Below are 24,270 nucleotides of genomic sequence, written 5' to 3'. Positions count from 1 at the left end.
TTCCTTTAAACATGTTGTGGGGCTTCTGCAATGTAAAACAACCTCACTATCTGTATTTCTGTTTTAATGAACCTTTTACTGATTCTTTCATTAATTATGGTCATGGACTTGTGAAAAGACCTTTTCTTAAACTGCATTTTATTTATACATACATATGCATATATTTGTCTATATATCTATGTATGTATTATCAATATAGTTGTATAAACATACATCCCCAACTAAGCTTTTCAGAGACCTTACACATTTAAATATTTTTGAATGTTAAATTTTCCCACAAAGGATACAGAGGTATTGTTTTTGTCGCTCCTTTTTTATATAAGCAAGTCTCCCTGTGTATCTCAGAAACCCATTCATTTTACATAAATATACTTTATAAAGACTCAAAAGAGTTCACAGAACTGGGGAAGTCTAAAATCAAGAGATCTAGAGAAAATACAACAAGAACCTGTAAAATAGAATACAACATATTTTTCCATTAACTTAATTCTATAATTTAGTTACTAATCATAATTGTTCTGATGTATAATTATTCTATGCACTTTCAATTAACAATTGCTGTTAATTGCTGAAAGGTATTTTTGTACGTGGAGTTTTGTTCCTCATCCCAATTGTACCCATAGCATGAACTGCACTGGTTTATATGGACTTGAGGAGTCCAGAGATGTACTTAAGCAAAATCCTTAATTGTACTTCCTTATCGCCCTATGTATTCTGTTCCAGTTTTAGAGCCGAGCCTCATGAAAAGTCCCAATTTCTACTTTTAATTATTTAATGAATTCTTTCTGATCATTTTATCTCCTACACAGAGCATTTAAAAAAATCTGTATCATTGCCTCCTTGTCAAATTCCACACATGATCTATGTCAAATTAATTGAACTAATACATCTTAATGCAAACATCCCTAAGGACACCTGAAAAAATAAATATGGCACTGGGAGGTGGTAAGTATATTAAATCTAAATCAGAAATCATTATAACAATTAAAAAATCTGATGCAAGTCTGGAAGATAGTGTTTTCTCTTAGAACACAATTATTATGGAATTGGATACTCAGTTTGAAACTCAGAATTGAATACCTGCAGACTGTCACTGGACTCTGTATTTTGAATAGAATTTTGTAAAATCAGTTCCTTACCTTTAGTAGGAAACAGCTTCCTATCAGCCCTTCATAGTTTGGGATTTCTAAAATCTTCACATTGACATTTCATATTTGGACATCACTTTCCTCAAATTACTGTGTCATTTTATACTCTGATGTAGGCATTTCTACCCACTCTGGATTATTTGCTTTAGGAAAACAAAGAAAAAAAACAGAATTATGTAATTTCCCTCTGGGATTAATTTTCTTTACTTTCTATAGAGATAGGAGTAATATGGAGGAGTCACCTGGGTATTAGGAAACCAAATGACTTTCCTCAGAAGTTCATAACAGATGAGCTTGAGTTACCATTTTCTGTATACTCAGTAGCTTCTCCATTTGAAATGTACTTCCAAACTTGAGCTCCAAAACAACACATCCTTCTCTTTGAAAGCTCTAAGAAAGAAGTGTTGATGAGTGGATTGGAATATTCCTAATTATTTTCATCCTCAGTCCAGCTTTTAGAGTAGTTTCCATTCTTTCTTCACTCAGAAGCATGGAATGTACCACACTCCATGACTTCCATTGAAGTCAGTGCTTAAACTGTGTTAATCTTGTCATGTTTTGTCTGCAGATCTGTTAATACCATTTATTATTATATGTTAATCGAACTCCCATACTGGAATTCAGTGTCAGCAGAGGTCTGCAGGACTCCATTTAACACTAGAGAGTGCCTCCAAAATTAGACAGTGAGATTTGGGCTGGTGGTGCCTGAATTGTTCATGGAGCATATCTCCACAAGTCCTTTCCTACAAAACCCTCCAAGCAGGATAAGCGAGCTGCAGAGCAGATTATTTGCCTTTGAGGATCAGATACAGCCTGCTGGCTTTCAGTTGTGTGTTTCCATGTCAAGATTATTTGCATCGTTTTTTGGCAGTAGTGTTAGAATCTGTCTATCTAGATGGGAACTTGATGGTAAAAGCTATGGGAGACTTGGCAATTTTCTTGTATCTTCATTACAACCTTTGGAGGTTTCCTGATGCAGGTGCAGAAGAATCCACATTATTTGACTTGATTACATCAATTCAATTCATAAATTCATTCCCTTCTTCCTCTATTATACTTCTTTTTTTTAATCACAATTTGAAGGCAAAACATTAGCTGCTGCAAAATATGCATATACACTATATTGGCCTCACCTGCACAACTTACCTGTATCTCATTCTGAAAGTGTTACAGTGCAATGTAAAAAATAAAATTTTCTTTCATTACTTTTCCATTTTCCAATTAATTTCTCTTCTTAAGTAATCATGCTAGTCTTGGTCTTCTCTAAACACATTACAGTTTATTTGTCTCTAAATTAATTTTCATGGAAATGACAAGATCCCATTTTTTAATTAAAAAGCAGAACTTCGCCAGTATCTGTTGCCTGAGTTTCTGCAACTGAAAATCTACAATAAAATACAAGATATTCTAATTATTATCCTGGCAATTTGTAGAATACAAGAATGAAAACTCTTAAGTAGTAATTCGGCTATTCCAATTATATTGAAAAGTGTGAAGTAACCCCATCACTTGTACAAGTAAACAAGATCTTCAAGGTTACCAACACCGAAATCCTTTTATTTATGATTTTAAAACAGACAAATTCATCACTAATTTAAAGGCTTTCTCTTTGTGTTACAATGAGGAAAAAAGGCACTGTTTAAATAAGCTCAAGGTTGAATACCAAAACAATTGAAGCCGGCACATGTAAAGTAATGCCAACACTTGTTCTTATCACACAATGGTACTTAAAAAAAAAAAAAAAAGCCATTAGCTCTGGGTGCTCAATAAGAAGGAAGAAAATACTGTTCTGAGTAATTCATTAGATATGGAATCATTAAAGAAGCATTTGGACATAAGGCTCCTACCAAGTAAAAAAGTAAAAATATTTTAATATCTTTCACTAAAGGTAAAAAGGAAAGGCTTTATGCTGCCACAATGCTCTCTAATAAGCATTTTGTAAATATAGGTACTTCCCTTGAAATCTCTTTCCTGCATAATTCGTGAAGATGTGCAGTTAATGATGAACATTCATCCTGGAGCAAAACCTTCTAAAATTCATGTGCACGTATGTGTATCTGCTACACCTCCCAGATTTCACACCTAACTCCTCTTATGGCCAAAATACTATAAAATGGGTTGTGTAAATCTTTTGTTAGAGGTCACCTATTCTCATTTTTGTGATTTGTAAATACCTATATGGTTTAGGTCCAGTCCTGGACAATATGTGATCACAAAGCCCTTGCAGAGGCTAAATTTTTCAGAACAATTATTATTTAATTAGTGTGATTTTACTTCAGTCACTTGACAAAGAATCCATGTTCCATTTAAAGGATACATGGCTCACTTACAGTTCCTCCTTCTGACACAGACAAGAGTTAGTTGCATACAATGGGCTGTGTTCAATGGGCTTGACCATCATCCATGAAAACTTGCACAAATGCTTCTTGTTGCAGTCCTTTTGCCAGTATATCACATTCCTACGGTTTAGATTTGCCCCAGCACATGCGTCATACCACCATCCTCCCCCAGGAATACCATTGTGTTCTAATTTGGCACAATTCTGAAAGTAATTGTCATTGTCTCTATCTTTGGTGGTGAACTTCTGGTTGTCATGGAGGTAAGCTTCTGTATCCAGAGTCAGAGCATCAGTAGCATTGCCTTCATAGAGGCCAACCCTGATTCGGTACTGAGCTTCTTCATCTTCAATACGGAATGGTTCGTACTGTCCCCATTTGATTTCAGCATTTAGGTCTACAAGTTTAACTCCAAGTACATATTGCACAGAGCCGCCAGTTAATTGATGCATGTACTCATTTCCTAACCAGTGGTTGTCATGAACAAAGCCAAACCCATATTTGTAGTCCTGCCATGTCCTATCAAAGTCAACAGTACTGTTGGCTGTAATGTGCTGGATTACTGTCCAGCCACCATCCTGCATGTTACAAGAGACAACAATTGGGTCTTCCTTTGGTTGGATGATGTAAAGACCATCTCTGGAATTTCCTCTGGAGCGCTGAAAAATCTCAAAACAATCCCTTAGATAGTCTAAATAGAAGAAAAAAAAAAGTTATAAATTAAATTTGTTCAATTTTTTTTTTTTTTTTTAAACTCTGCCCTCCAGAGTAAGCACAAGATTGCCTTGATCTGGCTGCAAACTGACTCAGACTGACTTCAGCCCAACTGGCAGGCATGCACTTGGCAAAAAGGGGATGATTCGAGGGCAGAACACACTGGAAACTTCTCGAAAGGTTTTGTTATAATTTGTAATACAGAAGTGTGATTTTATTTATGGTGAAAGTATGGTTGTAAAACCAAAATGTACAAACACACTCCTCCTTTTCCTCCAGTTCAAGTAGTCACTAGCTTGCTCCTAAGAGGCATGTGGTTTTACTAGCAAATACTTGTAATTTGTATTTAACAAATAATTTTTTAATTATATTTAACAAAGATTTAACCATTTAATGTTTCTATTGAAAAATTTCTTAAAGACCACCTGTGATGTAATATGATAGTTTTTCAGAGCTAGGAAATTCTAAGCTCTGTCCTGACAATAACTGATAGGAATTTTGATATTGTATTTAGAACTCAGTTGCTTTGTTTTCACCAGAAGCATTCTTCTGGGAAGCTAGAATATTTCAGGAAAAGCACAGGTTTTTTTTTCCAAAAACTGTCAAAAAACAACAAAGGAAAAATATTTCCAAATATAAAAATAATAAAAGCTCAGAAAAAAAAATACTTCTCCTTGACAAAAGCATTGATCAGAGACTCCCTGCTAACCCTAACTGAACACATTCTTCCCTGGTTATAAGCTGTCACACACAATAAGGACAGCTACATTTTAATCAGCCTTTGTTTAGTTAGGCTAAAAAAAATTGTTATTATTTTGTGTAAGATAAATCTTCTGGTTCTCAATTGTTTTAGAAGCTTTTCAGCTGCAAATTTATCTCCTAGAATGTGAATTAAATTTACGCATCGTATTGCAAATAGCCTTACGTGGTGCCTCTGATTTATCCATAGTCTTTTTAGAAACACTTCTGCTGATGAATTCAATGATTGAACTTGTAACATTTTGTTTCCATTAATCTAGACTTCAATCTTTGGATCCTTGTAACTGATAAGTTCTAATCTTGAAGTAAAATCTGGAATTTCATACTTTATTTTTTATCCCATCAGTATTACTTAAGAATATCTGATTTTTTTTTTCTGTAACATTCTGGCTCTTCGTATGGGCATTTCTCTACATTATGTAAAGAATGAAATTTTATCAGTATATTCCTACTATTGTTTCAGTGTACTTAGTAATACTAATACTTAGTAAGTATACATTAGAAGCAAACGTTTCCAGACTCCCTTTGACTTTACTTTTCTACTTAAGTCATCGCCCTTTTCAGCTTTTACTGAAATTACAATGCCTTCTCTGATTTAATATCAATGTATGAAGAACTGTACTGCAACCTTTGAAAAGTCCAGCTGGACTAAACTTGTTGAATACTGTTATGCATAGTATCCTCATTGTGTTAAATCTAGCCTTTTATATCTAATATTCAGATATTTTCTGGTGCTCTAAGCCACTCAAGGCAGATTTACAGAAGTATGTAGGCTTTCTGAGGTCTTACTTCTAGGCTTTTCATTACCAAATAGAATCTCCAGCCACGAATAAAATACTTTGTCTCAATACTATCTGCAAGAAATTATAACACATCCTGAAAGAGAAGGACTTCAAATGCAGTCACATAAAAACTGGACCACAGTTTTTAGAGCATTCCCCTGGTAGACAGACTGACTCCAAATCTGATCCTGCAAGTTTACAGAATGATCATTTAAGTAGATAGAGGTCTTCAAGCCAGCAGTATACACAGTGACACTTGTATTTACCCAGTGAATGTTATTCATGCAAAACAGAACAGTTTCTATCAACCAACTGAGAAAACTATTTAAGCTGGTTGTTGCAGAATTAATTTGAAAAGTGAATTTTATAGACCCTCTAATGCCAGCAAAGGAAGAAACTAAACCAAATACACTACTCATTTTGTCTGCGTTTTATGTGGGCTTTACTCCAGCAAATGTGTTAGAAAGCCTACCAAGTTGGACCTTGCAGGCTAGGTAGGCAGAGCAATATCTCAGTTATAAGTATCAATGAGGTTCAGGTCCTGACGTGACTGATGTAATCAAGACATGATTGTCAGTGAATAGTTCTTAAAAGGCAACAAAATATTTTTTAGAAAAATATTTTTAATTGTTAATTCCTCTTGAATTAGGTGTCAGCAAAGCAACAAATTTGAAGATTTTGAACTTTGGGATAGGACATGTTCATATTTCAAAATACTGTTGCAGAGCTAACTTTCAAATATGCTGAAAATATTCCATAGAGCAATACAGTAAAGCACAGCACACGTCCCAATCACTCACTCACCCTTCATGAGTACCTTTATCATTGATGTTAACCAATCTATCATAATCTCTTTGAGACAGAAGGTGGGCATTAGCCAAGATCACTGCCTCTTTGGTGGTCACCGGCGCAGTGCAATGGGAGAGCAAGATCAGAACAAATCCTGCTGAACTCTTCAACAGCATCTTTCTTCAGAGTCAGCCCTCCTGCAACAATCCACAGCTATAATACAGACTGCAACTGAAAATCGAAACATTTATGACCTTTAGTACAACTCTCTCTCTTTTAGGAGAAAGGTATTGAAACACCTGGTTTCAATGTGAGCCTCTGTCGAAAATGGCTTCTTCCATCTTTCAAGTGCATCTCCCTTTCCTGATGTTTCACAGTACTTCCAGGTGGTGGCTGTTCTGACATGGAGCCCTGTGTTGTGTCACTTACACTGTAGCTCACCTCTCTTACCTTGTGCCATGATAGACAAAGAAAAACAACCTAATAATCTGTAACAAAACGTAACAGAAAATAATATAATGACATACCTTAAAAGGACGTCTTACATCTATCAGAACTGAAGTTTGCTTATTCCCCATGTATGTGAATAGTATTGAAGCAGAGGCACTGATGGACAAGCTGGCACAATCAGGAGCTCTAGCTCTTCTAACTCTCTCTAGTTCAAACAACACTCAATCCCATGCCTTTCTAGTACTGTGAATATTCCCATACTGAAGAATTCACTTCAGCAATTCTGGACTTGGTTTTGGATGAATTTCCATCCATAGCTATAAAGAACAAGTCACAGGCTTAACTCACAGGCTTAAATCAGATCTGGAAAAAAAGCTCAGTAAACAAAGCAAAAAGGAACTTTTTCACTTTCCTTCAGTCACCTCGAGACACACAGGGGTTCAATATTTGGAATCAAAAGTGCTTTGAGCTTCATTTTGTCCTCCTTTTTGGGTTACGTCTTCAGTAACTCTTCATCCAATACAGAAAGAAGTCTCAAGCTGTTATCGGGGTCCTCACCTAAGCACATTCCAGTCTGACTGAAGAAGTATTTCTGTATCAGTAAAAGCTCAAACTGAATCGGAATAACATCTCCCATGCTCTCCAAGGCCAAATTTGCTTAAAATTTAGCCAAACCCTTTAGATCAAGGCTGAGTATATATCTCTAGCAAGCAGCTCTTTGGTCAGAGCATATTTCCTGCCAGCGTCAGCACAGAGTCTACACAGGCCATCTCCTTTCTCCACAGTGGTTTACACCGCAACAAAGCCACATTCCTTATGAATCTAAAGATTCAGCAGCAGATCCAGTAAACAGGTTTTCCAGAGTGAAATTTTTAAAAATGTTCAAAATATATCACTGTAATAGAAGTCAGGCTTGAGAATTAGTTTTTGTACTTACCAGACAGAAAACCAGCAAAACAGAATTTGTTTATTCTGCTTACAGCTATACAGTAATAATTCTGATTTACTATTAACATACAATTTCCTATTACATCCAAAGTTGGTTATTTGACATTGAGAGACTGTAAAAAAAAAATTACTTGCCATGAAATTCAGCACATGGTTTCCCCTACAGTACTTGAGTTGTGTTGTGTTTGCATTTCCTACTGTCATGTACCCCCTTCACTGAAAACTGCTATTATTATTTTTGAAATTATTATTAGAAATGACTATAAATCTAAACCTATCCCACCAACATTATAAAACTTTAGGAAATCTGTATTTGGATCTAAAGCTTCTAGGTTAGCTGTTTCTTCCTTCTAGCATTTTTGAGCAAGTCAGTCTTTTTTTCTTCCCTCATATTTATAGAGTCCATTAAAATAACTTACAGATCCATTTAGTTCTGGAATAGAAATTGGTATTATAAGTTATTAAGAAAGCAACTGAGGAAAACAGTATTAGGAAAGCACCTTACCTCTTACAGTGAAGCTTGACAAAGAAACAAGTGCACACGAGTGTATGAGCTCATACTCTACAGTTGTACTTTGCCTGCTACTTAAGTTCAGGTGAATAAATCAGCTCCAACACACCATCTCAAATGTAGAAGCATAGCAAAATTGCATCTTCATTATTTCACACTGTGCTTACTCTGGTGGACTTTGCTCTGACATATTACATCTGCAAGTAAGAATATATGAATCATAAAGAACAAAGTTCTTTTATAAGGATTAAAATAACAGCATAACTAAATTAATTACCTAGATTAATAAATCAATTATTTTCCCAATTAATGAATAAACATAGCAATAGCAAAGAAATTTTATTTCAGAAAATTATTTATGTTGCTTATATACCTGGAGGTAGATGCTGAAAAGTACTACATCATTTTGCACTGGTAAATTGATGAGATGCTATATTGCTAATCACATTTAAAATCCTATAGTCAACTTGTTTTTAAAGCATAAGGAACAAATCAATCAAACCAATCCCAAACCATGTTGTTCCTTCAGGCTCATTCACATCAAAGCATGGAATTAAAACGTGAAGTACTACTTCAAAGCTATAAAAAGAGAAAAAGCAAAAGCAAAACAGGCTGGTCAATAGGTTTCTATTTCAGTTTATTTGGATTATCAAGAGTTGATTAACATTCATTTACATCAAGAAGATAATGAAGTAGATGAATTAATTGTCACCATATTTTCTTGTACCTGAAGGTTATGTTATCTATCTGAATGACTTCTAGATGACATCTAAACTAGAGTCAAGATGAGCCAACACATTTGTACTCCTTGATCCAACCTGCAGCCCAGTTTGAGCACTTTCTACCATGAGAAAAAAAAAAAACAATTAAAATGTAGAGAACATGTAAGTCCTGTGCAAGTTTTACTTGAGGATAATTCCTGTTCAATTATTCATTCTCAGTGCAATCACAACATACGCAATATATTGCATACACAATTAAATATTTACATTTAACAGAAAGTATTATGAAAGACTTATAGATAGATAACATTTAAAACTCATTGATATTTCTTTTCATTTTTAAAGAACAAATAACACTTTACTATACATATGAATGACCACAAGGAGTCAGAGCAGTACCTTTTCTCTGGCACTGCTCAATCACAAAGAAAAGCTGAAGAACACATATTCTATGCTCATTGTATTATCACAGATTTATAGAATTGTTTGACACTTAAAGGTCACCTATGAACAGTGACACTCACAGCTAGACCTGGTTGCTCAGAGCCCTTCCCATTCTGACCTTGAGTGTCTCCAAGGATGGGGCTTCCACCACAATGTATTTAACAAGTGATGCACAAGTAATTGCTCACCACTCCCCAAATGATGCCAAACTAGCCCTCTGAGCAGCAAAGAGAGAGATCATGAACTCCCAACCCCTTCAAAACTCTTTCCACTTGATGTCATATGGTACAGAATATCCCTCTGGCTTGTCTAAGTCATCTGTCCCAATTCCATTCTCTCCCAGCTCCTTGGGTCCTTCACTGTGACTAGCCTTGGCTCAGTAGGCAACTATAGACATCAGTGTGTTATCAAGATTGTTTTTCTCCTAGAACCAAAACATAGCATCATGCCAGACACTCCAAAGAAAACAATTCCATCCCAGCTGAAACTAAGACACTGATACTCATGTTTGATGTATCTAACTTTCGGTTAGTATCAAGCTTTATAAGTAGTGACTAGAGTATGAAAATACTGTTATTAAATAATAATCCTTTGAAGGCATACAGATCTTGCTGAAATAACACACTAAGGAAGGGCAGAAGGCATCTTCCCACTCAGACTACACTTTACATTGGTAAGGCTTTGTGTCATATACAGGTTTTAAAATAATAATTATTGTATTGACTTGTTAACCATGTAAGATATTTAAAGTCTCAATCCAGTGACCGCATATTCCTTCCCCATAATATGCTGAGGTTTCAATTATTCCTCTGAATCTGCTTGCCTTTAATTAGCAAACATTATTTTAATTATTCCAGTGCAACTCTTCTTCTTTTTAAGGTATTTTTAAATAGTTCTCTTTATTTTAACAAGTATTTAAACAAATATTTAAACAAATTAACTTACCCTTAAAAAGGGAGAATTTGACTGAAACTGAACAACTTATTTCTTCATCAGGCTCTGACATTAGTTGCAAAGACAACCTGGATACCATAAGAGAGCTAATTGGACCGTTTTTGTAAGGGATGTGAAAAGCATTCCTATCTGACCCATATAGTGAAGTCATCAGTTCCAGCAAGGGCAAAGCAGCATTACTTCAAAAGTTAGTTTAGTTTACCTTAGTAGCTTGGGTACAAATATCAGCAGGTGCCAGTAAATATTATGGCATAGAGTTTAGCACAAGCTAGAAACCTGTATATCCAGGTTCTTCAAAAGGCTTCAAACAGGGGATTTATGGATCAGTACTGTTGACAGAAACACATGCAAATGCTAACTTTCATACTGTTCAGCAGAACAAGAAACTCAAGGGAGAAAGTTCTAGCAATGCAAACCATGTATAAAATATAAAAAAGATCTCACTGAATAGTTACTTCCAACAAAAATTTTGATAGATACAGAAGACTGCTCAACAGGGTGGAGGGAAGGACACAGGATGACCCCAGTCTTTAGAAACACCTCTGTGCCTTTGAACAACTTGAACTGGGTTGCTTTACAATCTTGACTAAATGCACTTTTGTATCTTCAAATAGGAACTGTTAAAAAAAATGTTTTTAACATTTTTACTTGCTCCTCTGAGCTGGCAACAGCATGCAAAACATGAGATTTGTCTAACAAAGTAGAAACCAGTTATTTTAAATTGCTGAAATTCATGACATTAACACTATTTTCAATACAGCTTCTAAATCTTTTTTATGTACTCATTATTTGTGAGATGAACCATTATTTGGAGAAATGAAGACATCTATCCTTGATTGAACATAGACCATACAAATGCTTGCAAGCCCCAGATGACTCCAGTGGAGCATACTAGGAGTGAGATACATTTTAAAACTTAAAAAAAATAAAAATAAAAAATAAAAAAAATAAAAATCCCCCCCCCCCACAAAAAAGGTTGATAAGGCAGTGAAAAGTATCCAGCATAGGTTTATCCAGAAAGAAAAAATATTTTTTTTTTTCTGTTTGATAGAGTAATGGTCCCTCTGGAAAACATGAGAATTAAGTATAATGTATAATACATTAAGTATAAAATATTAAGTATATTGTAGTTGGATATCCAAACTTAACACACAAAACAAAATCTCTTTACTCTGGAATTTTTAAGGTTGGACATATATTTGAGAGGGATGCTATGGACAAACTGAATTCAATAACATGCAAATCCTGATGTCAGTACAACAGCTTTACCTCAGCTATCTGATCAAAAACAAATAAAAACAACAATAAAACCAGTTAAATTAACAGAACAAATATTCTATTCAACAGACAATTTTTAGCACATCTCTGATTCAAATCAGTTAACTATACTGTTCAGTTTAAAACATTGCAGCCTAACCTTGAAACATGCGAGTCTAAAAACGATTTTCTCATCTGGGACAAGAAGCAGCTGGGAGCTTTGTCATGGCAACCATCTCATTTCCAAAGAGACACCGTGACTTCTGCTGCTCTCCAGCAACCTCGTAAATGGAATAGAACAGTGAAGAAAAACAAGAAAAGGGAGGAGCTTTTCAGAGAATCATACAACCAGCAAGGTTCAAAAAGACCTCCAAGACCATCTGCTCCAACCATCCACCTATCGCCAATGCTTAGTATGCTTTATATTAAAGTCTATCACATATAAAAAGGTGCAAAACGGCTGTATCTATGAAAGACAACACACAGATTTCTTGTAATACAGATTTAACATTGAACGAGGTAGAATTCTTCAGGTGAGCTTCTTTCCTACTAATAAAGCAGGCTGAAAGCAGCACATTACTATTAGAGTCAGCTACCGAGATTTAAGTTGCCCAGTGTGTCAGTGGCTCCTGTCATTTCCTTCCCCCCCAAAAAAGGAAAAACTGTAAATAAGTTGGTTTTTAAATGTTTTCAGTGAACTCTGGCTGACTCTGTATCTTTCTGATATTCTCTTCAGAGTACACTTGCAGGGTTTGAAAAATTTACAATAAAGTAAGACTCAAACACCTTACAAAGAAAGCACTGAAACATGATCAGATCTTTCCATGACAAATGACCCCTCCACCATTAGCTGGCTACCTGGTGATAGAAATAATTGGTTTCTAACATTGAAGCACTTGAAAGCACAGCTGATGTATACAATTATTTCAGCCAGCACCCGCTGAAAAGCATTTGTTAGAGCAATTTCAACAAGACCTTTGTACTCCTCATAAAAATGAAGGGCAAATATAAGCAGAAAAAAACCCTGTGTAAATAGCATGTGAAGAGAATCGGTAGGGAAACAAACTGAACCAAAAGAGGGAATTTCAACAGTACAACAAAATCCAAGAACAATGAGTGGATTACAAGATGAGGTTTCTTAGGGAATATCGACCAAGTGTCTCTAGATTCACACATGTCATCTGTCAGGGACCCCTACAAAGCTACAATAGAAATTATTTTCATGAAAGGACTGTCTAAATACTTTCATCACATATATTGTGGTTCAATTCTGTGAAGGCTTTTAGTAAATATGACAGTGAATGATACACACATTTCACCATGCCTGTCTTTTAATAATTATTCTACCTCTCATTTGAGGTCCTTCTCTTTGTATAACAATAATATTTACTGTTGAAAAAAAATATAATCCCTTTAGGAGGCTTAATCTTGATCCCAAACTTAGATATTCCTTATCTTCATGGTGTTTAACTACTACAATGAAGAAATTAGATCTGTATTAATGCAACTCTTATATTTCACACCTGTCAAGCTGAAGCAATTTGAACCACATCTATGATGTAGATGATCAAGAAAACAAACTGGTAGGAAATCAAACATTCCTCCTTGCTCCCCAAAATTAGTACTAATGTTCAAAATTTCATTTTATTCTGATTCCAGGCATGTGAAATCTTACTGATTATTTCTCAGGGTTGTCCTTGCACCTACATATGATCAGCAGACCCATGCCTTGCAGGTCAGCCTTTGATCAGCCTTTGAGTTTGTATATCTTGCTCTCCCAGCCTAAACTCAAAAGGAAATGCTACGCATGTATACTGGAAAGTTAGAAAAAGACAGGCAGAAAGGATAAAGAAAAAAAAAAAATCCTTAAAAGATACCAGAGAGCTTTTCTAATATTTTAAAAAATATATTCATTTAAATCTTCTTGAACTTTTTTCAAATTCATTTAATCACATTTTATATTAATTTACAAAATTGTACTCAGTGTTAAAGAAACAGTTCAAAATCAAATTTTGGCCAAAAAATGACATGAAAGGTTTTCTTTTTCTTACATATTCACAACCACTTGCCCTTGACTGAATGACAGACTTTAATTTTTATTCCTATCAGCCACGCAGAACCAAATACTTAATAAAAATGAGCTCAACTCCAATCTGTTTTTGTGCATCATCAATAAAAGAGATAACTAGTTAAGTTCCACTTGCACAGAAAATTATGTTGCCATTAAATCTTCATAACCTTACTGGAAATAAAGCATTACACGAGTCACTGCCAACATAATTTGAAGGAATAATACAGTTCTAAAAGTAGACAGACATTTCCTGAAGAATCTTTAGAATTTTGGTGATAGAGGATTTACAATTCTGTATGGATTTTAACAACAAAAAGAACAAAAAGAAAGAAAAAGAAACAAACAAACAAAAAACAACCCTATTCGTGACTTCAAAGAGCCTTCTACATTTCATCTGGAAATAGACTAAAACTAAACACTATTCCCACAGACACTTTTTTGAGTATGGTATCCTCACACAGTACTGCGATTCAAACATCTCTTAAGATATAAAGTCCTGCCTTTATGGACAATGAAATGGTTAAAGACTTCTGATGTTCCATTTTTTTCCATAACTGATATTAATTGCTTTTTGGCACTTAAAGTGTAATAATACATTTTTTATTTAGTCAGTCCATAAGCAGACTGTGAGCAAAGTTTAAAAAAAAATTTTTTTTTGCAAATACAGATATTTTTAATATATTTTTGCAAATATATTGGAAGTGAAGTTATTTCAAAAAATATTATTATTAGGTATAAGTGCTCTAACGAGTGGACAGGTGCACATTTTATAACTCACTCACACACAATTCGTATACAAAAATAAAATTCAACTTGAAATCCAATCAATTAAAAAAAATTGAATTTCAGTACTTCAAGTAACCCCAGTGCTGCCACCACACCTGTGCGGTTTTACAGTTTTCTTCATTTCTTTATCATTTTTCTTTTGTCCCTCACTGCTACACAACATAGACAATTAGCAAAACTCATTACAAGAGAAATAAAGAAAACCATAAAATACTGCACAAAATGGAAAACAAACAACAGCAATAAAAAGAAAAAAAAAACCAAAACAAAACACCCACAACCCTGAAAAAACCCAACACAACTCCACTACTCATTTTCATAGAATAATTGCAGGTACTACTTGGTTGACAATTTTCATACAGTAGCATAGTATACATTGACAAATTTCCAGATGCAAGGATGGTAACTGCACAACAGATGTTTCATACTATGAAAAAGCAAAAGTACTATTGGTGTCCTCTATTAGGAAAAATCCTTTACTTGCTTGCTTCCCAAATGCACAGGAAGTGCTAGGTATTATCTGACAGAATCACAGCTGCCCATCATACGCAACCTGTACACAATTACATGTCCCATAACAACTAAGTGGAGATGCTTAATCGGATCTTAGTGATGTGGTCTTCTAAATTAGCAAATAGCACGCATTTAAATTGCCTAGATTTCTTAGGAAAACTTGATAGATGGCTATTTAAAAGGGCTTCTTTAATAAATATCTACAAAGAACAACAAATGCTTAATGAAGGTACTCTGGATTTTCTTCAGTAAGCTCATAACCATCTGTTTGAATATCTCACCTTCATTACTAAACAGATCCTTAAATCTGTGAGATGAGCTTCTCATACTCCCTCTATACATTTGCAAAAAGCCTGAAAATTGCACCATGACTCAAGATACCTGATCCTAGATCTTAAGCCCTCATCACAAACGCAGATCTGAATCACAAACCAGCCTTTCTATTCAAAACAAAATCCACAGAGCTTATTAACAATTACCATCTCTAACAAATCAAAAAGATTAAAAGCATAACTAAATATTTTCATGGTTTAAACCAGGGATGCTAGATATCAATACATTAGCTTTCTTCCTTAAATGTTAAGAAAGGAAACATTTTTGTTGATAAAGTCATTGAAAAAATTATTTCAAACAGCTCTGAATACCTTTCAGCCCATCTTATACAAATCATCAATAGTTAAAAAATGGCTTCAGCAAGATATGCCCCCTCTTCTTTCTAATCAGTCTTTTACAAACTCATTTGAAGCTGCCCACTTATTCAGAATATGGCGAAATGAGCTATTAGATTACAGATCATTCAAGGTCAAAAGTTGATTTAATGACTCACACTTACTGCTATAAACATGGAGTAGTACTGAAGAACAAGCCTTCCTGCTTGTTAAAAATTCACAGCCAGGGGAGTTGTGAACTGCATCCAATCCTGATTCACAAAAGAATTGCCTGGACTCTGATACAACAGTTTTGGGAAAAAGAAAAGGGTTGACTTTCAATATGCTTCTTCTGGATATTTATTAGAATCCCCCACCCCAATTTTTTCCCCCCATTCTGACCTCTTAACAAAACCAAAAAACATTTCATTGTCTGATTTCTCCCTCCTCCCTTAAAAATGGATTGAGACCCTGAACAAACAAAATCAAAAAGGAAGAAATGTTCCTATTCTGAACTCTGTAAAAAGGCAAAACTTGTCATTATGATTAAGTACTGAATAAACTGTGATTAAAACAAGCTAACACAATTTCACTGTCATACCACTCAGTGTTAAAGAAAACTAACTCACTGCTTGTCTTTCCAAAACAGCATAATAAAACTAATTGCTCCATCTTCAAAGAACTGCTCCATGTATTTCCCGTAAGTTCCTCAATAAGATGCTGCTGAAAGAAGTGGTTTGTTTTCTCAAAAGCAACATGACTTTTGTTGAGCACTCCTTTCAGTAAATCCTTCTAACGAGCATATCTGAAGAGGCTCTTGTATCTAACTGGATGCATTTTATTCTGTATAGAGAAAAAGACCAACTAAACTAAAACAAAACAAAACTGGCAATAACAAATGTGCAGCTTACTTTGCAAGGACAAAAACTTTCTTTCATGACCCAAAAAACAACACTGCTTTATTTCTCCTGACAGCTGTCATTTTAATTTGAAAAACATTAAATCTTGTGGAAGACAACTAATTTTTCACCTTCCCTCTGTAGCTACTGGGAAAAGACTATCTATCTATCTATATAAAACAAGCATGCTCAAAGAACAAAATTTTGTGATTGACTTTGCATTCCTATAGAGAGCGACTTTCAACAATTTTAGAAAAGGAGTGGGACTTACCCTCCTAGCATATTTGAAGGTTTTTCTCTCATTTTTTAAATTTTGAGCTCTATTTGGCCACAAATCATACCAGTGAAATACACAGCACACAAAAAATAGTGGGAACCAAGTGTTGCAAACATTATACTTGTGGTTAAGAAAGGAAGTATCAAAGCTAAACGTTTATCATGTTATGTTGATACATGGAATGCCTAATTAACTTGAGAGAACTTAAAAGTCTTTCTGATGATGGATGATTTTTTTTTCCTCCACAAAAGAATTACTCACAGAAACAGATCAGAGCAGAACACAGCAGTAAAAAAAGTGGAAAAGTCCTTGAACAGAAGTGATTAGGCAGTAGTTTAAAAACAAAATGATTTTAGAACTTATATCTGACAAGCAGATACATCAAATTACTAGGAAACCCACAACTCAGTTTTGAAAGAAGGTTCGTTTCAGGAATTAACAGAAACATAAAACATTAGAGCCATCTTCACTGTGAACTATTATCTTTGAATTTGTTTTTATATTGCCTTACAATTAAGGCATCATCATGACAGTTTGCTTCCCCACTTCCCCAAACTTTCACCCATCCCACAACCTCTGGCAGCAGATGTGATGGATGCGTGTGGTCACAATAGCTGGTTCAAGGCAGGTTTGGGAGAGACAGGAAACAACACAATATCCAAGGGATAATTCAGCACACGGTAAAACATACTGCTATTTCTCCTGGAGTGTAACCCTTCATTCATTCCACGACAGACACTCGTTACTGTTTAGCACATCATATAATTTATAACATTCACTACAGAGCATTAATTCAATAACTTTATACAGATATCATACAGAAGCCATGTCCTCTTCTGCTTACTGTCAAGTACAAAGCAGCTTATATAGACTTTAAAAAAAAAAGCTACACACCACAGTTGTAGCATACCGTATTTTGTGCCAAAATAAAAGGTTGCAGTAGTGGCTTTTTGATATTTCAAGACAAATAAACATGATACCACATAACAAACAGTTGTGCAAACTCAGGCCTGGAGGAGGACATAACTACCTCCTTTTTCCAGAACTACTTTTCCCTGCTTTACTGCTACTGCCACCAGACTTGCTGGAAGACTTTGAAGAAAACAGTCTTGTCATGAATTCAGAGACATCTGGCAGCTCATGGTTCGAATTCAGCATGTTCATTGACTGCTCCATTTCCTGCATGAAAAAAATTAGATAACAGCTCTTAACTAGCAATTTCTATGGCATCAGATCCCATAGTGAACATGTATAAAAATTCTCAAACACAAATGGTAGCCTTCCAGAATACACGTTGCTACACATTTTTATGCAACTGCAGCCAAATACCCAGCTACACACAGAAACATAAAACCCCAAAACTAAAAGCACTGACATACGGAAGACGTAACCATGTCTTAAGCAGCCTTACAGGGCAACCAACTACTCAGATAAAATTGTTTTCTCAAGAAAAATAATGTCATTAAAATACGTATTTCCAGCATTACTTGCTTCCATTTTAAAACAAAAGCTTTTGATCAGATTTTCAGATCCACATTCTCACAGACTTTGCACTCTTTCATTTTTTCAGATTTTGCCTTCCCAATTTAGTATTGATTATGCCAAAAGTAATAAAGTTTTGAAGGTTCTGGGTATTTTATTGCACTAATTCATAATATCAAACTATTAGTGTAAAACAGCTAAGTTTCCTGTCTTGTTTCATGAGATCATATATCTAGCTAACCTTAACGTAACTTTGGTGTTTAGACCTATAAGGAACTATGGTAGCCTTTGTTATTCTTATATCTATTCTAAATCTGTATGTAGCAATTGTGCTCACTGTTACAGTATTAAATTATTAACATTCTATATGAACGAGTGCTGATCCCATAAAGAAAAAAACAAGCTAGCTCAAAAAATATGAGTTCCACACACAACACAAACAAAATGAAGTTAGGCACATGCTTCGGAATTTAATAAACAGAATGCCATTAATTAAAACTGAGCTGGGAAAAAGTATTTTCTCTCATTCTTTGAAGATAATTTAAATTATAAGCAAGATTCCTTCAACTTGCAGTTTCTCCTTAAGAAGTCAGACCTGTCAGCTAATGCAAACTAAACCATTGGAACTTCTCATTGTTTATCATCAGAATAGCCTATCTACATACAATGTCAAATGGGTTAAAAAAAAAAATTAGGAATAAATAATTTTTAAAAATTCAATTTCCAAAGCTCAGCTTGGTTTGAAGAACATGCCACAGACATGTAGCATATATATGTATTAAAATCAGAATTAAAGCCGTATAAATCTGGTGTTTTTACAATATGCATTATTTTATTAAATAAAAAAAGGAAAAAAAAAATGGTTCAGACACCTATAAAGCACTACTGAAGACAGTGGTTATTTAGAGGAGTTTAAGCTAACCAAACCCTGAAAAAGCAGCCACCCAGGACAGACAAGGAATACTTCTAAAAACAAATGATTTAGCAAACACCTTGAATCTCCATTTTGTCCTAGCCTTCTGCTATTCGGCATTTTGCATGGCAAAAGGATAATAAATCAGATAATTTAATGACTACAGTAAGATTCTGAATCATATACGCTATTGCAACATCTCAACAGTCTTGTAAGCTCCACAGTTAATGGATAAGAGAAATCCATATCATACCCTTTGTAACATAGCTGACATTAAACGACATCTGAAAACGACGTGCTAGATTTAAACAGTGCAAAAATACACCGAAAATTTTTCACACCAAAAAATAGCCTTTGAAAAAATTACATTTATAATTCTAAAGATATTTTGGAAAACAACAATCATGCTGTAATGCGTTCAAAGCTTTTTTATTCAAACACATTCAAAACAATTTAATTCTGTGTTGTGCCATTTAACAGCAAACTCACTAGTCTGAAATAACAGAATTCATTATTTTAGCAGCACCATAAATAGTTGCATTAATTATGCCAATAAGACATCCTTTGAAGTCCAGTTTTAGCTATCATTTCTCTGTACCTTAAAATGCCATTACATTTGTTCTCTGTATCTCCAAACCTTTGAATCTACTTACCCGTCTCATATCAGGATCACTGGTGTTGACAACTTTAGGCAAAAGCACAAATATCAGTAATGGAAGAACCATCATCACAACCTATACAAACACACACACACACACACACACAAAAAAAAACAGTAAGTATTTATTCAGCTTATGTGATGCTAAGATATTTTTATACATCCCACCACCAAGATTTTAATTAAAATACCAAGTTCTAGAACAACTGCTTTCTGAGTCAGTAACCCCGTATCACAAATCCAATTGTCAGGACAGAAACCAGAAGTTGCACATAACTGATTTCAAACTTGGACCATTCAAGTAAATGTCTTCCTTTTAACTGTTATAATCTTGCAAAGTGTTCCTCTCTGCCTTAAAAGAACACCATGTTGTCAAAGGAACCAAGCTATGCAATATTTTCAGACAAAATACATTTACCAGAGTTGCTATGCAGGGAATGAAAAAACAGACAAACAAAAAAGCAACCAAGGCAAAACAAACAAAAACAACAAAAAAGCCTTACCAAAAATCAACCACCTCAGAAAAATAAATTACGCACATCTTTTGTGAATTATTTTTATTCTCCATGTTCCAAAGAACTGCTATATTTGGAACCTTTGCATACTTTTCACCTTTGTGTGCTGCTTGTACATACCATGGGGTTCATGAGGAAATCCGTCCATCCCCAAGATTCTCTCTTTATGAAGTATGAAGGAGGTCCAGAAGATTTCATCTGGAGCGGGTATGGCAGCCTGACAACTTCTGAGGTTTTGATGTAATTCACATATCTTGCTCTAAGGAACAAAATGTAAATAATTAAAAACACAATCTTTAATGAAAATTAATGATTATTAAATATTCCAAGCAAGGTTTTAAAAATAGACTGCAAATGAAACCATCTGGTAGGCAGTGTCAAATATGCTTCACTTTTCAGAGGCTTATTTTTCTCAGTAGAAATTATACTTTATATGATCAAATAATATTAATTTCAATATTAATTCGACTTCTGTCTACATTTTATATCAGGATAGCTGCAGGAGAAAACAGCAAAAAGCAAATCAACAGAAGAACTCCTTTTCAACTCACTCGATTCCACTTATTTTAAGGCAATAAATATGAAAAGAAAAAAAGAAGCTATGTTCCAGAAGCAGTGGGAAAGGAAGCTGAAATATATGGTCTGATATGGAAGCAATGGATCTACAGTACTTCTTACATTACTTTTGATGTTACGCTGTCAGGCACACTTCCTGCATCAATAGAGAAGCAAATCTGGAAAGGCTCACCTCATTTTGCCTTTTGAAGTTATGTCAACTCGAACAGGCTCAAATTTATGAGCAGGAGATATAACTTCTACTACATAAGATCCTGAAGGTACATCATGAACCACAAAGCTTCCATCTGTCCTAAAAAAAAGAAAAAAAAAATTCCACTGCATTTCAACATACCCCAATGCACTGGAGGGAATCGGTTTTGGTTTTGTCCCCAAAGAAGAAACTGTATCAATTTCTATTATAAATCTTTATATGATAATAATGACCAAAAGGAAAATTAAGATCACTCAGTACCAAGCCCATTAACATCATTAACACGTGTCACAATACAAGCAGAAATGGCCAGTTACATTAAAGACTTCCTATCACAGAATGGCTTGTTAAGCCATTGTCTTGCTGGAGGAATAGCTTACAAATCTAATACTGTGCTCAAATGATACAATGAAATTTACTTTGCTTCAGTAATTCTGCTGAAATTAAAAAATAAATAAATTGGCTTCCTACATTGTGTGGGCAGGCATTAAATATGACTTACAAAGCACAAAAACTACATTTTCTGCCCCTACAGCAAAACAGATAGCTTCACTTTTAATTGCTTCTTTTAGAACTAGCCCACGCTAGAAAGCTCTATCACAACAATGAGGAAACTAAGAGCTCCAAATATGAACATAGAAGTGATTTTTAGACAGATTGCTTTTATTTTAAAGTAAGTAACTTCAATGTTCATTGAAAATAATTGAGAAAGGATACTTGAAAGATTCAGCACAAGCTGTCATCAAATTAAAGTACAGAAGCTTGTAGGTTTCCTCCTACATGCTTCCAGAAGCTTCCAAGAAGGAAAACTTTATGTTCTCTGTCAAAAAATAATATAAAATATGCTTCTCCTAAAAATATTACTCATAGTTAAGACCAAATAAGTTCTTCAAAGGCAAAAAAGGTAAAAAAAACTCAACACATTTGAAACACATCATGAAAACAAATAAATGAACCTCCTTAAAAGTGATTTCTGTCTTCATATCAGCTCTCTCAAAATTGTACATCACTTTAGCGCTCTCCCACAACCAAGACAGAAACAAACAATGACGTGTAGGTTGATTTCTCTAATATTTTATGTGACGTTTTGAACCCCTAAATCCTACTATTATCATACTGTGCAACTATATTAATGACTTTCCCCGGGAATTCCCTTTCAATTTTCCCATTCTAAGCAGCAGTATTTTGATGAAATTTGACTATTCTTTTTTAAAAGACTCATTTGACAAGGTAATTTCTGATTTCACATATTGATACACAACAGCACCATTCTCAAGAAATAAAAAAGTTGAAACATTTACTTCAGTGAGGAAATTTATCAGATTTATAAAAATGCTTGTAATAGGAAATTGCTCTTGAAATATTCAGCAGTAACTTTAATATGCCAAATAACTATTTCCCTCTTATTGGTAACCAAAATGGCATTCATGTAATAAAAAACCCAAACTCGCCAGAGAAATGGTGACATATCTACTGATAACCCAAAGACACTTAACCCTGCCAGAGAAAGGGAAGGATCCTTCTACTCAGCCTCAAATAGTACTATTAATGAAAAAATTTGTTTCCTGTCATGCAGTTGTTACCAGCAGTGACCTATCAACCACTCAGTAAATTGCTCATTGCAAGTGAACAAAATACTACTATCATATCTTTTTAGCTGAAACATACCATACTTGTCGTGGCACAGCATCTTCGCAGATATTCATCACTGGTTAATTAATGTGTACTATTAATTTCTTGGCTTTGTGTTATCACATAATATGGTGAGTTTATCACTAAATGTATGAAAGTAATGTTACCAAAAAAGTTTGCTAACCAGGTTATGCTGTTACAAGCATTGCATGCTTTTAGATGAGATTATTTCCTCACATTTCAAATAATTCCAGCTACAACCAAGTATTTAGAAACACACCAGCCCCACTGTGTTTTTACATGAAATGTAAACATGATGCAAGGCACCTATAGCTGGGTTGAACTGCTCCATCAGATGCTATACTGACAGGATCTGCTGTGCAAAGTAAGATCTGCTGTGTTTGCCTATAAACAGATCCCAGTTTCTGCTGCAGAGGGAATAACGCAAAACAGCTGTATTTATACACTAGTATATCTTAACCCATGTGAACTTCCTCATTTTAATACATGATTTTAAGAACAAGATATTATGCTGCACTAAAATCACAGATTTTAGAATTATCTTTGACTGGGAAATGATTATCACTCAAGTAGTGAGGGGATCTTCTGAGTATCCCCAGAAGCCCAGCTGATCGGAATATACTCAACTCCGACCTGAGGCCGAGGTGGCTTACGTGATGCTTCAAGGCTGCTCTATGCATATGCATCATCCCTCCACACAGCTTTTCCTGCTACCGTGAAGATTTCACGGGTACTGCAAAAGTCCCTCAATCTGCGAAGTGACTCAGCTCTGATTTCTAGCAGCCCAAAAGCCGCAGCCTCAGCCAGGATCCCCCCGCAGGATCTCGCGGTCCCAGAGCGGAACGCGGGCGCGACCGAGGAGTCCCGCGGCCGCCGCCATCTTGCGGCCGGCCCCGCGCCAGGGCGGGGTGCGGGGTGCGGGGACAGCGGCCCGCGGCGCTGAGGGATTCCCCGGCAGGCCCACCCCCCGCCCGCCCGGCGCTCACTTCAGGAAACCGACGTGCTCCTCCCCGTCCACGAGCACCCGAGCCCCCGCGATCCAGTCCTGGGGTTTCACCCCGGGCACCACGGCCCGGCCCTCGATCTTAAACCGCTCCCCGGGGCCCGCGCCGCCCGGCGGCTCCACCGTCCCGGCCGCCTCCGAGCCCGCGGCGCCGGGGGCCAGCGGCGACGCGAAAAAGCAGAGCAGCACCAGCGACACAACGCCGCCCCGCGCCGACATGGTCGCGACCATCACCGCCGCTCAGGTGCCGGGGCGCATGCGCAGAGCGCG

At 35.6% G+C, this 24,270-nt stretch overlaps 2 protein-coding genes across 9 annotated transcripts; both read right to left on the bottom strand.

Moving 5' to 3' along the window:
• Positions 1-1,559: 1,559 nt before the first annotated feature.
• LOC116229310 (fibrinogen-like protein 1-like protein) lies at positions 1,560-17,610 on the bottom strand. Of its 8 annotated transcripts, none has more exons than XM_090141226.1 (6): positions 16,017-17,610; positions 9,165-9,278; positions 8,432-8,634; positions 6,557-7,016; positions 3,479-4,175; positions 1,560-2,533 (listed from the first exon to the last, which is right to left on the bottom strand). In XM_090141226.1, the coding sequence occupies exons 4-6, from the start codon at positions 6,702-6,704 to the stop codon at positions 2,476-2,478; spliced, it is 903 nt and encodes a 300-aa protein (XP_089997352.1). In that variant the 5' UTR covers positions 6,705-7,016; positions 8,432-8,634; positions 9,165-9,278; positions 16,017-17,610; the 3' UTR covers positions 1,560-2,475. The 8 variants fall into 8 exon arrangements, with proteins under 8 accessions (XP_089997352.1, XP_089997349.1, XP_089997350.1 ...); XM_090141223.1 differs by lacking the exon at positions 16,017-17,610 and adding an exon at positions 8,811-9,016 and having other exon boundaries at positions 9,165-11,517; XM_090141224.1 differs by lacking the exon at positions 16,017-17,610 and having other exon boundaries at positions 6,557-6,725; positions 6,828-7,016; positions 9,165-11,517.
• A 139-nt stretch (positions 17,611-17,749) lies between these two features.
• On the bottom strand, positions 17,750-24,270 carry EMC7 (ER membrane protein complex subunit 7). Its single transcript, XM_031593717.2, has 5 exons — positions 23,984-24,270; positions 21,324-21,443; positions 20,696-20,834; positions 20,056-20,136; positions 17,750-18,186 (listed from the first exon to the last, which is right to left on the bottom strand). The coding sequence occupies exons 1-5, from the start codon at positions 24,229-24,231 to the stop codon at positions 18,034-18,036; spliced, it is 741 nt and encodes a 246-aa protein (XP_031449577.1). The 5' UTR covers positions 24,232-24,270; the 3' UTR covers positions 17,750-18,033.

This window comes from Phasianus colchicus, chromosome 5 (genome assembly GCF_987193195.1).
Source record: "Phasianus colchicus chromosome 5, bPhaCol1.hap1.1, whole genome shotgun sequence".
Taxonomy (NCBI): Eukaryota; Metazoa; Chordata; class Aves; order Galliformes; family Phasianidae; genus Phasianus; species Phasianus colchicus.
This window is presented reverse-complemented; position numbering and strand designations above follow the sequence as displayed.